At 34.7% G+C, this 11,815-nt stretch overlaps 2 protein-coding genes across 2 annotated transcripts; one reads left to right on the forward strand and one right to left on the reverse strand.

The window, feature by feature from the left end:
• Window positions 1-875: 875 nt before the first annotated feature.
• On the forward strand, window positions 876-7,741 carry LOC101896828 (ero1-like protein). The gene is made up of 6 exons (XM_005185705.4): window positions 876-1,488; window positions 1,547-1,819; window positions 4,662-5,338; window positions 5,400-5,553; window positions 6,943-7,097; window positions 7,159-7,741. Exons 1-6 carry the CDS (start codon window positions 1,348-1,350, stop codon window positions 7,208-7,210), a joined length of 1,452 nt encoding a protein of 483 aa, XP_005185762.1. The 5' UTR covers window positions 876-1,347; the 3' UTR covers window positions 7,211-7,741.
• A 2,663-nt stretch (window positions 7,742-10,404) lies between these two features.
• Window positions 10,405-11,490, reverse strand: LOC101897518 (acyl-coenzyme A thioesterase 13). The gene is made up of 2 exons (XM_005185709.4): window positions 11,287-11,490; window positions 10,405-10,871 (listed from the first exon to the last, which is right to left on the reverse strand). Exons 1-2 carry the CDS (start codon window positions 11,482-11,484, stop codon window positions 10,527-10,529), a joined length of 543 nt encoding a protein of 180 aa, XP_005185766.3. The 5' UTR covers window positions 11,485-11,490; the 3' UTR covers window positions 10,405-10,526.
• Between the last annotated feature and the right edge of the window lie 325 nt (window positions 11,491-11,815).

The raw sequence follows: 11,815 nt of genomic DNA on the forward strand, positions 1-11,815 counted from the left end.
GAGGATTTTTCACAATATCGTGTTTCTAAGACGATTACAGCCATGGTACAATAAGGAGGTAAAACAGCTTCGTTAAACTACAGAAATACAGCCCTGAGGCTATGTCCGCTTCCTGTCAGACTCATTCAAAATTATATGCAACAAGTTGTTTTCATTTTTCATTTTTTCCCCATTTTTTAAATGAGTTAAATAGCGCAAAAAATAAATGAAATACTTGGATTTTCCCTCAAAAATATGATCCAAACTGTTCAATCTTTTAATTTCATTGCTAAACTGGTTAATAGCTTTAATGCACAAGCAATCTACGTGTTTTCCAATCATTGGTTTTAAAAATATTTTGTTTTAATTTTTTCATAACAATAAATACATACATACAGAAGTTGGGCACACTTACAAAAAAATTGTAATCTGCTGGTAGCTCTATCTTATGCCATGTTTACGTTAGAACTTTTTATAGGGTTAACCTACTTTGAGAGGATTTACTTGAAGTAAAAGTAATGGATATGACAATTTAAATCCAAATCCAGTGGGTTAACCCTCATATATATAAACGTACTATTATGTTTTTATTGTACCATGATCATTTTCATGCATAATGCAAAAATATAGTCTCCCCAGAAGTTGTAAATATGAATTAAAATATCATCAGAATTTTGAAAATAATACATACACATACAAAAACTGCATACATGTTTTGACATTACGAGATTACCAAAGAAAACTTGAATTCAGGTGATTGTTATGCCCTACCTTGGCTTCATTGTACCCGAGTGTAATAGATCTTATCTTGCCCCACTGTATTTCTTGCCACCATTTGTGATTGTTTACAACAACAGCTGTTAATTGTTTTTCTTTGCCATATATAGCCAATCTGGCAACACTGCATCAACAACTCGCATGAAAATAAACACGTACACACACGACGACAACAGAGCACCACAAAATACCAGAATCGAGATAAAACTTTGTGAAAATAAATGAAAGTGTTTGGCAATTTAGGTGAATAGTGAATAAGTGAATGTTACTGAAGCCATTCTCGGCGGTGGCAGGTCAAAACAGAAGTTGAAGTTTTCAAATTGCAAGCAAGTGTGACCAAGGAAAAAAACAGACTGACGTGTTTTTCATACGATTTTTGTGCTCTCAAACGCTCGCTTACGACGGATTGATTGGTCTGTGAGGGGGTGTATATTGTTTGTTGTGACTTGACATTGTAGTGCACCGCCTTCCACCAGTTTCAATACTTTCTCTTGGCCGCTTAAAAGCCGATTCTGCGGTCAATGTTGTGACCGCCAAGGACACAGAACAAACTGTTGAAATCTAGTCTGGTAACTGAACTTGACACCAGCTATGGCTTTGTGGCCCTGCATTGCCAATAGAATTCCGTTATTTGTGGTATTGCTTCTCGTGTGCCTCTATGGAACACATTTGTCTTGTGGATATTTCACCTCATATGTTCCCGATGAAAATAACAAGAATTGTTTCTGTGAGGTAAGTTGGGAATGCAATTGGCCGATTCGATTTATTGATTAAATGCATTTAATTATAGTTGGAAGGCTCCATAAATGATTGCGGTTGTGAGGTGGACACTGTGGATCATTTTAATAACATAAAAATCTATCCACGCCTAAAGAGCCTGTTGGTGAAAAATTATTTCCGCTTTTTCAAAGTCAACTTAAATCGGGACTGTCCATTTTGGCCTGATGACAGCAAGTGTGCAATGCGTTTCTGCCAAGTGGAAAATTGTGAAGAACAAACAATACCACCTGGTTTGATGGAGCATGGAGATAATCATCCATTTATGAAACCCACTGCCTACAAGGTATGTAAAAATGGTATTGAACATTTGTATGTTCGCTTATTGCTACATCCTGTTGACTATGTCATCAGCTTAATTATTAGCAACATACATATGCACGTAGATACGTATGGCATTAACAGTACAATAATTAAGTTAATATTTGTACAATAGTTTTTCCTGAACATTCTCATTTGTGTTGTGGGCGTTTAGCATTTCTACGGCCATCAATAACACGTAGACCCTTTTTTTGTTTGAAAAATGATTATGTTGATTTGCTAGCGTGGCTTAAATTTTATTTTTAATTTATCTTCACTTTATATAATGTTTTTGCTTTGAGTACTTGTTATCTATTGGCGATACTTTTCCCTCATCGATTTCTAAATGTATTGCGGTTGGTTGTTGCCTTATCAATTGTCTTTTACTTGTACATACGATCTGTGATTGATTTATTGGGTTATATTAACTAGAATAACCACTGTTGGAAACTTAATCGATATGCAATGCAATATGATATTATTAGGTAGGCATTAATGGTATTAAATTATTATTAAAATAAACATTGGATGATATACATTGTATAGTTTAGATGGATAAGTAAAACAATATTCAATTCCCTTATACCAGTGTCTTGCAATTTCAAGCATATATGTCATTCACTGAATCTCACAAATAATGCTCTAAAATATTCCCAGCTATCCCACCAAAAGATTTATATCGATGCCAATTCTCCTAGAGGGAGAGAATTTCGTTGCAATCTCTTTAAAACATTTGCAGAAACTATAACTATTTAAAAACAGTTAGTAGATATATGTTTTGAATTTGTGGTAGGTATTATGTAGGCTTGTTGGGTATAATCCCAAGCTATAGTAATGAATTGAATTTCCCTCTCAAATTGATAGATTTCTTGACTTTGTTTTTATACCCTCCACCATAGTATGGAGGATATATTTAGTTTGTCATTTCGCTTGTAACACCTCGAAATATGCATTTGGACCCTACAAAGTATATATATTCTTGATCAGCAAAAATTTTATATCGACTTGGCGATGTCCCTCCGTCTGTGGAAATCACTCTAGCTTCCGAACGAAATGAAGTAGGTTGATAACATTTTACTCAAATGTATATTATGTCTTCAGGACTTTTAGTATTGAAAATGGGCCATGTAGGTTCACGTTTTGGTATAGCCCCCATATAACGACACCTCCCGATATTCGGTATTTTGGTGATTTAAGCGACATTATTCCCCGGAATTGTTTCAAATTTGGTATTTGAAGTTCGTAATGAATATTACAGTCTAAGACAGAAAATTGTTTGTGCAGGTCCACGTCTTCGTACAGCCCCCATATAACAGTACCTCCCGATATTTGGTATTTTGATGATTTTAGCGACATTATTCACCGGAATTATTTCAAATTTGATATTTAATGTTCGCAATGGATACTACAGCCAATGACAGAAAATTGTCTGTGCAGGTCCACGCCTTCGTATAGCCCCCACATAATGGTACCTTCCCTATATTCGGTATTTTGATGATTTTAGCTACATTATTCACCGGACTTGGTAATTTGGTAATTGAAGTTCGTAATGGATACTACAGCCTATGACAGAAAATTGTCTGTGCAGATCCACGCCGTCGTATGGCCCCCACATAACGGCCGCTCCCGATATTCGGTATTTTGATTATTTTAGCGGCTTTATTCATAGGAATTGTTTCAAATTTGGTATTTGAAGTTCGTAATGGATACTACAGCCTAGGACAGAAAATTGTCTGTGCAGGTCCACGCCTTCGTATAGCCCCCATATAATGGTACCTATTCAGTATTTTGATGATTTTAGCGACATTATTTACCGGAATTGTTTCAAATTTGGTATTTGAAGTTCGCAATGGATACTACAGCCTATGAAACTAAATTGTCTGTGCAGGTCCACGTTTTGGGATAGCCCCCATATAACGGTACCTCCCTATATTCGGCATTTTAATGATTTTAGCGAGATTATTCACCGATTTTTTCGCATTTGAATATCGTAATGGCTTATGACAATAGTTGCCTATGCACATCCACGTCGCCATATAGACCCTAATATAACATTCGATATTTTTAAGATTTTAGCAAAATATTTTTTTTTTGAAAATTGCCAAATTCTTTCCAAATGGTGGAGGGTATTTAAGGTTCGGTATTCTGACAAAATTATGGCATTATGTAATTAGCGCAAATTTTAGGAATTTGTAAGGTTCTTGCCAGATTTTTCGTTATAATGGTCCTGTTTTCAAGAACCCTGAAATTGGATGAAATCGTTTCAATTTCTTTTTTGTACAGAGTTGACGTTCTCTAGGAGACCCTGCATACGAAATTTTAACTAATTTTATTAAAATATCTTAAATATGGAGATAGAGGTGTACATATAAAACGTGGAGCGATATGTCCCATTTTCAAGCCCATAAAAATCTCTATTACTTCTATGTGCTACAAATGGAATATAATCTCATTTCCATGCATTGTGGAGGGTATAAAACGCATATTAAAGGAAATAGGAGGACTAACTCACCTATAACTTTGCATATGAACATTTTGTTTTAAATCCTCCAACAACACTTCTGTTGGTTCGCGCAATAACAAAAGGTAACTTATAATAATGGTTCCATGCCTACTATAAAAAGATCGAACATTTGCGCAATAATGGTGTTTTCAGTTTGACGCAAAGTTAAATAGAAATAAGTATCAACAAACAGAAACAACTGTGCTAATAAATATCTGTTAGTTTCACATAACATTCTCATGCTATTCACTGCAACTGAAAGCACTTTATTTATTTTATTTATTATTCAAATTCAATTTTCCTTTGTTTTCGAATTCCTTTACAGTATTCTGAAGCCGCACAACATGCAGATTGTTCCGATGCCGATGATTTTAGCAGCGTCCTTGGCATTATTGATACCAGCATCAGTGATCAGGCCCACAAAGAATTTGAACTATGGGCGAAACATGATCAGGCCGAAGAAGACTTTTGTATTATAGATGAAAATGATGAGGGTAGTCAATATGTGGATTTACTATTGAATCCAGAACGTTATACTGGCTATAAAGGAGAATCGGCTCATCGTGTTTGGAAGAGCATTTATTTGGAAAATTGTTTTGGTGTACAAAATCGCAGCAATACATTTTCCGAGTATTTGGCTCAAATTGATTTACACAAAATGTGTTTGGAACAACGTGCCTTTTATCGTATTATTTCCGGCTTACACAGCAGTATTAATATCCATTTATGCTCAAAATATTTATTATCGGAAACCAAGGATTTCCTATCACCACAAGGTGTATGGGGTCATAATATACAAGAGTTCAAACGTAGATTTAGTCCGGAGACAACGAATGGTGAAGGACCGCATTGGTTAAGAAATCTATACTTTATCTATTTGGTGGAACTTAAAGCTTTGGCCAAGGCGGCACCATACCTTAGAAGAGAGAACTTTTACACTGGCATTGTGGAAGAAGATCAAGAGACCAAAATGGCAATTAATGATTTACTATCTGTTGTAGAGTGAGTAAAATGGGAAGTCAAACTTGAAAAAAAATTAATAACTTATTTATTCTTATTTTAGATCATTCCCAAATCATTTTGATGAGAATGCCTTGTTTTCTCACAGCCCTCAGGGTGTGCGTTTTAAATATGAATTTAAGGAGAAATTTAGAAATATTTCTCGCATTATGGATTGTGTTGGTTGTGATAAATGTAAATTGTGGGGCAAATTACAGGTAAGAAAATTATTATTTAAAGATTTAATTTAAAGAAAACAAGTTAAAAAGTATCAATCGGTTTTGCCGACAAATGTACAGGGTGAGATAAAAAACTGCAACAAAGTCAAACGTTATAATTTTTACATTTTTTTTAAATGTTATTGAATGAAAACAAAAAATTTAAATTTGTTCGAATTGGTCCCTTGGGCACGAATTATGGCCTTCAAACGGCCAATGAAACCGTCGCACGCTGTCCGAATGTTGCTCTGCGGTAATTTGGCTCATTCCCGGCGAAGCGCTTGCTTGAGGTGATCGACACTTTGGTATTTATTAGTGCCAACCTTGCTTTCCAAAATACTCCAGACACAATAGTCCAACGGATTGGTATCCGGAGATTTTGGTGGCCATTGTGCGCTGAAAATGAAGCGAGAAACCTCATTTTGTAACCATTCTTGGGTGGCGCGTGCTGACTGCGATGGTGCTGAGTCCTGTTGGAATGTCCAAGCTCTGCTCCCAAAATGTTTACGTGCCCAAGGCTTTAATACACCCTCCAGAATATTTTCGCGATAATATTCGGCATTTATTCGGATGCCACGTCGATTAATACGAGCGGAGAATGACCATCGCTTGTTATGGCGGCCCACACCATCACCATGGCCGGCGTATGAGTTCTGGTCTTGTTCTGGCCAACCGAAGGTGCACAGTTTCAGCTGACCTCTTTGGCAAGTAAACACGATAATTTTGTTTGTTTACAAACAGCTGGACAACGAATGTTTTCTCATCGGAAAAAACCAAATTCGGCAGTTCACCACTTTCGGCCAAGCGATGCAACTCTTCAACTCTTTTGAGTCCATTTTCTCTCTGCTGCGGTGTAAGTTCTTGCACTTTTTGGAATTTCAATGGCTTTACCCCTAGTTCATTTTTCAATATTTGCCAAATGAAATATTGCGATATGTTCAGCTCGCGAGGCATTTTTCGGCCACTGTGACGCGGGTCGCTTCTTTACTTTTCGAACCATTTCTGCTGACGTTGCTGTTTTCTTTCGTCCACTTCCTTGACGTCGGGCTACCAGTATCACGGTAACGAGCGACGATATGAGACACAAAAGATTTATTCACATTTTAATGCTGGAGTGCTCTAACGATAGCCACTTGTGGTTTTCCAGCCAAATATAAAGAAATCACACTATCACGCTTGAATTCCATAACGAACAACTTTTTCTGGAAAATTCTAACAAAAAATGCTTTTGTATGCTTGTAAACAATATAATGAGCTGTCATTACAATAATTTTAACAGCTGTCGGACGAGTGGCTTTGAAATGACAGCTGTCTGAAGTTGGTTGCAGTTTTTATAATCTCACCATGTATAACAATAATTCCAATAACTTATTCGTTTTATTTTTGCAGACTCAGGGTTTGGGTACAGCTTTAAAAATATTGTATTCAGAAAAATTGAATATTGCCACCGAAAGCGGACTATGGGAGAAACCACACATTGAAATTGATCCCATCTTTAGGCTGAAACGTAGCGAAATTGTTGCATTGTTTAACGCATTTGGAAGGTACGTATACACATCACTTTTTGTTATTAAAATATTCCATTACCAATTTTTTTTATTTCAGACTCTCTAATAGTATTTACGAAATGGAAAACTTTAGAAAATCCCTTAGATAATAAGAGTTGCAGTGATAGAAAAGACATAACCTTAGCCAAACCAATTCCTTAGGCATAGAATACTTAATTTATATTGACAATTGTTGAGCCGTCGTCGTCCGTTTTAAGTGAAAATAACGTTTTTATGTTTGTTTTATTTTCTGTGAAATCAATTATTGTTATATATTTATTTTACATTACAAAATACGTAAAATTTACCTCTGCCCAAATATCCATCCAATATTACGTAGTGTGGATGTCTAAAGAGCAAAGTAAAAGGTTTCTTCCTTCCAATCTATAGAAGTAATCACTAATCCCTATACTCTGTCCCCAATCCAAAAGATCCCTTCCTTTTTCTACATAAATTAACTTATGAACTACCCTAAACTAAGCTAGACCTTAAGCATATTTATTATTTGTATTTGAATGAACCTTGTAATATATATTTAAAATGTTGTGTGTATTATTTATACAGTTGATATAAGCATAAAAATCATACAGGTGCAATTTTGGAATAAAAGTGTAGAACATTTTCAAAATAAAAAAAGCAAATGTTTTTCTTTTTTTAATAGGCATATTTTGATTATTTTTCTTTGGAAATCAATGGAAAGCATTCAATATTCACATTTTCGAAAAATAATTACTTTTTTCTGCAATTTACCTATTTCCTGAAAAATTCCACAATTGTCTGATGGCAGATGAGATGAATTCACTGGACATTTTTAATAGTACAGCAGCAGTAGGGGAAAACGGGTAGACATTTTAAAACTAGACAAAATATTGTTTTTTCATGCAAAATGAACAAACATGTGAGAAAAAATACTATTTCGGCGGGGGATCACGCTTCAGATCGTTATGGCTCCGGCACCAGCGAATTCTCTAATCATTAAATCCATCTTAGACACATTTATACGCCAGTCCAAGACTCCCCATATCTATATATATATAAACAAGTTAAAAAGTATCAGTCGGTTTTGCCGGCCGATGTATACAATGTTCGATTATTTTAATATATTTTATCTTCTGATACGGAGGAATAGGCCAATATTGTCCATTTCGTATCAGGCCTAAATAAATATGATATAAATATTTTAACAGGCTTGGACTATATTGGTTATTTCCTTCGCTTTATATGAGATATGTGATAATTTTTAAAGAATGTGCGTGGGGTACCAGTTATAGTATTCCATTTTCACACTTCATCTATTACAGATAAAAATATTGGTATGGGCGAACATTTACACACAATTTTCTGCGAAATAAAATAAATCTATATTCATCTCAAGTTTCTAGTCGAGAGAAATATTTAGGTATAGTAAGTTGTGAAGAATAGCTGACTTGTTTCGCAAGTTATGACATATAAAAGTATTGAAAATTGGAACTTTTATGGATGAGGTGGCAGAAGGGGTTCGCAGATATATATATCATCTTCACAACAAATCTTGCATTAGCAAAAATGTTTGTATGTGTGAATTTAAATATTTGAAGAGAGGTGAATGCTTATTTCGTTTTTCAAAATCTTGAACCGTGTGTGGGGGAGGTACCAGAAGGAATGGTTCAATCTCCTCTACCATTTTTATTACAGATCTTGTCTATTTTTTTGTCAAGTCTGAATAGAATCGGATGTTAATTTCACGTTTTGTGAGCTTCATGGATATTGACCGATATATCCCAATTTCACACCAAATGTGGGGTTAATACAATTATTGTGATGTATGTAATTTGAAGGGAACCGGATGCTTATTCTGGATTTTGTGATCGTTTTGGTTGTTCAAAATTTTTATCCTTTGTGGGAGATGGTAAAAAAAGAAATTGTCCGATCTCTGCCGTCTTTATACCAGACTTTTTCTTGATGGAAATATTGAGATGTGCCAAGTCTGAATGGAATCGGATGTTAATTTCATGTTTTATGAGCTTCATGAATATTCAAAATGTTGACCCTTTGTGAAGGAGGTACCAGAAGGAGTGGATCGATATATTTCATCTTCACAGCAAACCTTGGGTTAATAAACATTTATTGATGTGTGTAATTTGAAGACAATCGGACACTTAAATCACATTTTATGAGAGTTATAATTATTCAAAAATTTTACCCTTTTGGACGAGGTACTTGATGGAGTGAACCGATATTGTCCATTTTCGCACCTAAACTAGTACTGGTGCAAATATTAGGATTTGCAAAGTTGGTGCAAAAGCGGATTATCATTTCTCCACGTACGTACGAAAAGTACTGAATGGTACTAAATTTTGGTCTTGGTTGAGGGAATAGGGATAACATTTTGAAATTTGATATTTGGATTCCTCGTGGTATTTGTGTTTAAGATATGTCTATGGATTGGAAAAGCGTCCTATATTTGTACGAAAAATACTAAATGGTACTTAATTTGGTATTGGGTGAAGGGATATTGATATTGAGGTCTCTGGAATTGAGATATATAGGTAGTTTGGAAATGTGTACTATAGTTGTAAGAAAAAACCTAAAGAATAGAGCTGAAATCCTGAATTTGGATGTGGATGTCACTGTTGGTGTCTGTCATTAAGATGTGGAGGTAGCTTTGGAAATGTCTACTATAATTGTTCGGAGAGTACTATTGGTAACTACTATTGGTAACTATTTTGGATCACTGTTGGTGTCTAGGATGGATAGATGTAGATGAAGGGATAGAGCTATAATTTTGAAATTTGATATTGAGGTTACTGTTGGTTTCTAGTGTTTACATATGGAGACGTTGAAAAAGTTTTGGACAGAAAAAAATAGATTTGACTCCATTTTGGTCGAAAATGTATATTTCAAGGTGTTACAAACGGAATGACAAACTTAATATACCCTCCATACTATGGTGGAGAGTGTAAAAATTGCAAATAATAAATATATTATCAGTGACATGAGCATAATTGCCTCTGATGGTTTGATTCTCCTGAAGTATATTTTTAAGTTTATAATACCTTCGAACCAGATTAAGCGCAGTTCGAGGAAGACCTTTAATATCATCTGAAGTCTGAGGTTTGATATTGAGAAAATCTGATTCAAATTTGGCATTTTAATAAGTTACCTACCTTTTTAAGAGAATTTAAAATAATTCATTGTTAGAGAACGGTTAATAAATGTTCATTTTAATGATAAATTCATTATTCTCTAGAAAATCTTATGAATGGGGATATTTTCCGTGTTTTAATTGGCCAAAACTACTGTCACACCAATGGAAAAACTTGACTCAAAGTAAGATAAATTTCTCTTTTTATTCTATGATTATGTTAAATTTTAAAAATACGTTAAAACAATTATACACAAAAAAAAATAAAAACAATTAACGACAGTTTCATACAAAGTTTTTTTTTACTTTTTAAAATTAACATACTTTGTTTGTCCACCCTTGGCTATAATTGTACCATCCGATTTCTTTCTCAGAACACAGTCAATAAAGGCCAGAGATTTGCCAACTTTTAGAGTAGTAGCGTCGACAATTACATCATCAGATTCTTTGGCAGGTGACATATAGCTAACACGTAGATCGACACTGGTCCCCGGATGAGAATCGGTCGACATCAAGGCATAGCTTGTAACATGGTCGACTATTGTGGCAATGAAGCCGCCATGTAAGGTACCAGCGGCATTTAAATGGGACTTTGCAACAAGAAATTCGCCAATACACCGGCCATCTCCGCCGCCAGTTACTTTGAACTGTAAAAAACATTAAATAAATATTTTTTATAATATTTTTTCATAACACACAAGACCATTCACCGTTTATAAAATCTTAATAAATGATAAGCTCATAAAGTAGTTCATCGTTGATTTGTGGGAATCCGCTGCCACATTTTACTATGATGGAACTGAAGCTTATTACATTATTACATTTTAAACAAATACTAGCTAATTTGTTCAATTCTGAATAAATTCACTACTTTTAATTTTTTATTACAGAAAAATTTTTCAATTTCAATTTATATTCGTTTATCCATATTCCCATTAAACGTCATCAAGTCAATCTTAATTTGCACTTTGACCCTTCCAATTTTCAATTTGTTTGCCAAATTTTTCCTTCACTTTTGTAAACAACAATAACAAATGTAAATTAAATTTAATTTTTATTTACCACATTGGTAAGACTATCATGACCTCCAGCCTTTCCATAATATTCTGCAACAGATTTTAAAAACTCCACTCCACGCTTAGCAGACATCCTCAGATAATGTTCGACGTTTTCAATCAAATCAAAACAATAACTAGTCGGTCCAAGAGGAATTATGAGGCGCGTGAATGCTTTCAAAACAAACAAACTAACATCGTACATATGTAGGTGTGTACGCACGAACATAAATAGCTACAAATATAGATAAGAGGTAATGTGTTTGTAGATGTCAGATTTAACGATTTGACATACATAGATATTTCGAACAAGAGGCAAGGCCGAATTTTTTATACACTCCACCAAGAAACATATTCTTATACTCTGGACGGTGATAACAAATTTCATTTCGTTCGGAGACATCATAGCCATGCAAGCTGGCAGCTTTTGTATGTACAGGGTGAGATGAAAAAACTGCGACTTCAGACTGCTGTCATTTATAAGCCACTCGTCCGAAAGCTGTTAAAATTATTCCAGTGACAGCTCATTACATTAC

Source organism: Musca domestica, unplaced genomic scaffold (assembly GCF_030504385.1).
Source record: "Musca domestica strain aabys unplaced genomic scaffold, Musca_domestica.polishedcontigs.V.1.1 9, whole genome shotgun sequence".
In the NCBI taxonomy this organism is placed as follows: Eukaryota; Metazoa; Arthropoda; class Insecta; order Diptera; family Muscidae; genus Musca; species Musca domestica.

What these genes read in the sequence shown, in the direction of transcription:
- LOC101896828 (XM_005185705.4), top strand. Translation starts at nt 1,348, where the DNA reads ATGGCTTTGTGGCCCTGCATTGCCAATAGAATTCCGTTATTTGTGGTA. An exon ending in TGAAACCCACTGCCTACAAG is followed by an intron (nt 1,820 to 4,661) that starts GTATGTAAAAAT and finishes ATTCCTTTACAG; the next exon opens with TATTCTGAAGCCGCACAACA. An exon ending in AATTGTGGGGCAAATTACAG is followed by an intron (nt 5,554 to 6,942) that starts GTAAGAAAATTA and finishes TTATTTTTGCAG; the next exon opens with ACTCAGGGTTTGGGTACAGC.
- LOC101897518 (XM_005185709.4), bottom strand. Translation starts at nt 11,484, where the DNA reads ATGTACGATGTTAGTTTGTTTGTTTTGAAAGCATTCACGCGCCTCATA. An exon ending in ATGATAGTCTTACCAATGTG is followed by an intron (nt 10,872 to 11,286) that starts GTAAATAAAAAT and finishes TGTTTTTTACAG; the next exon opens with TTCAAAGTAACTGGCGGCGG.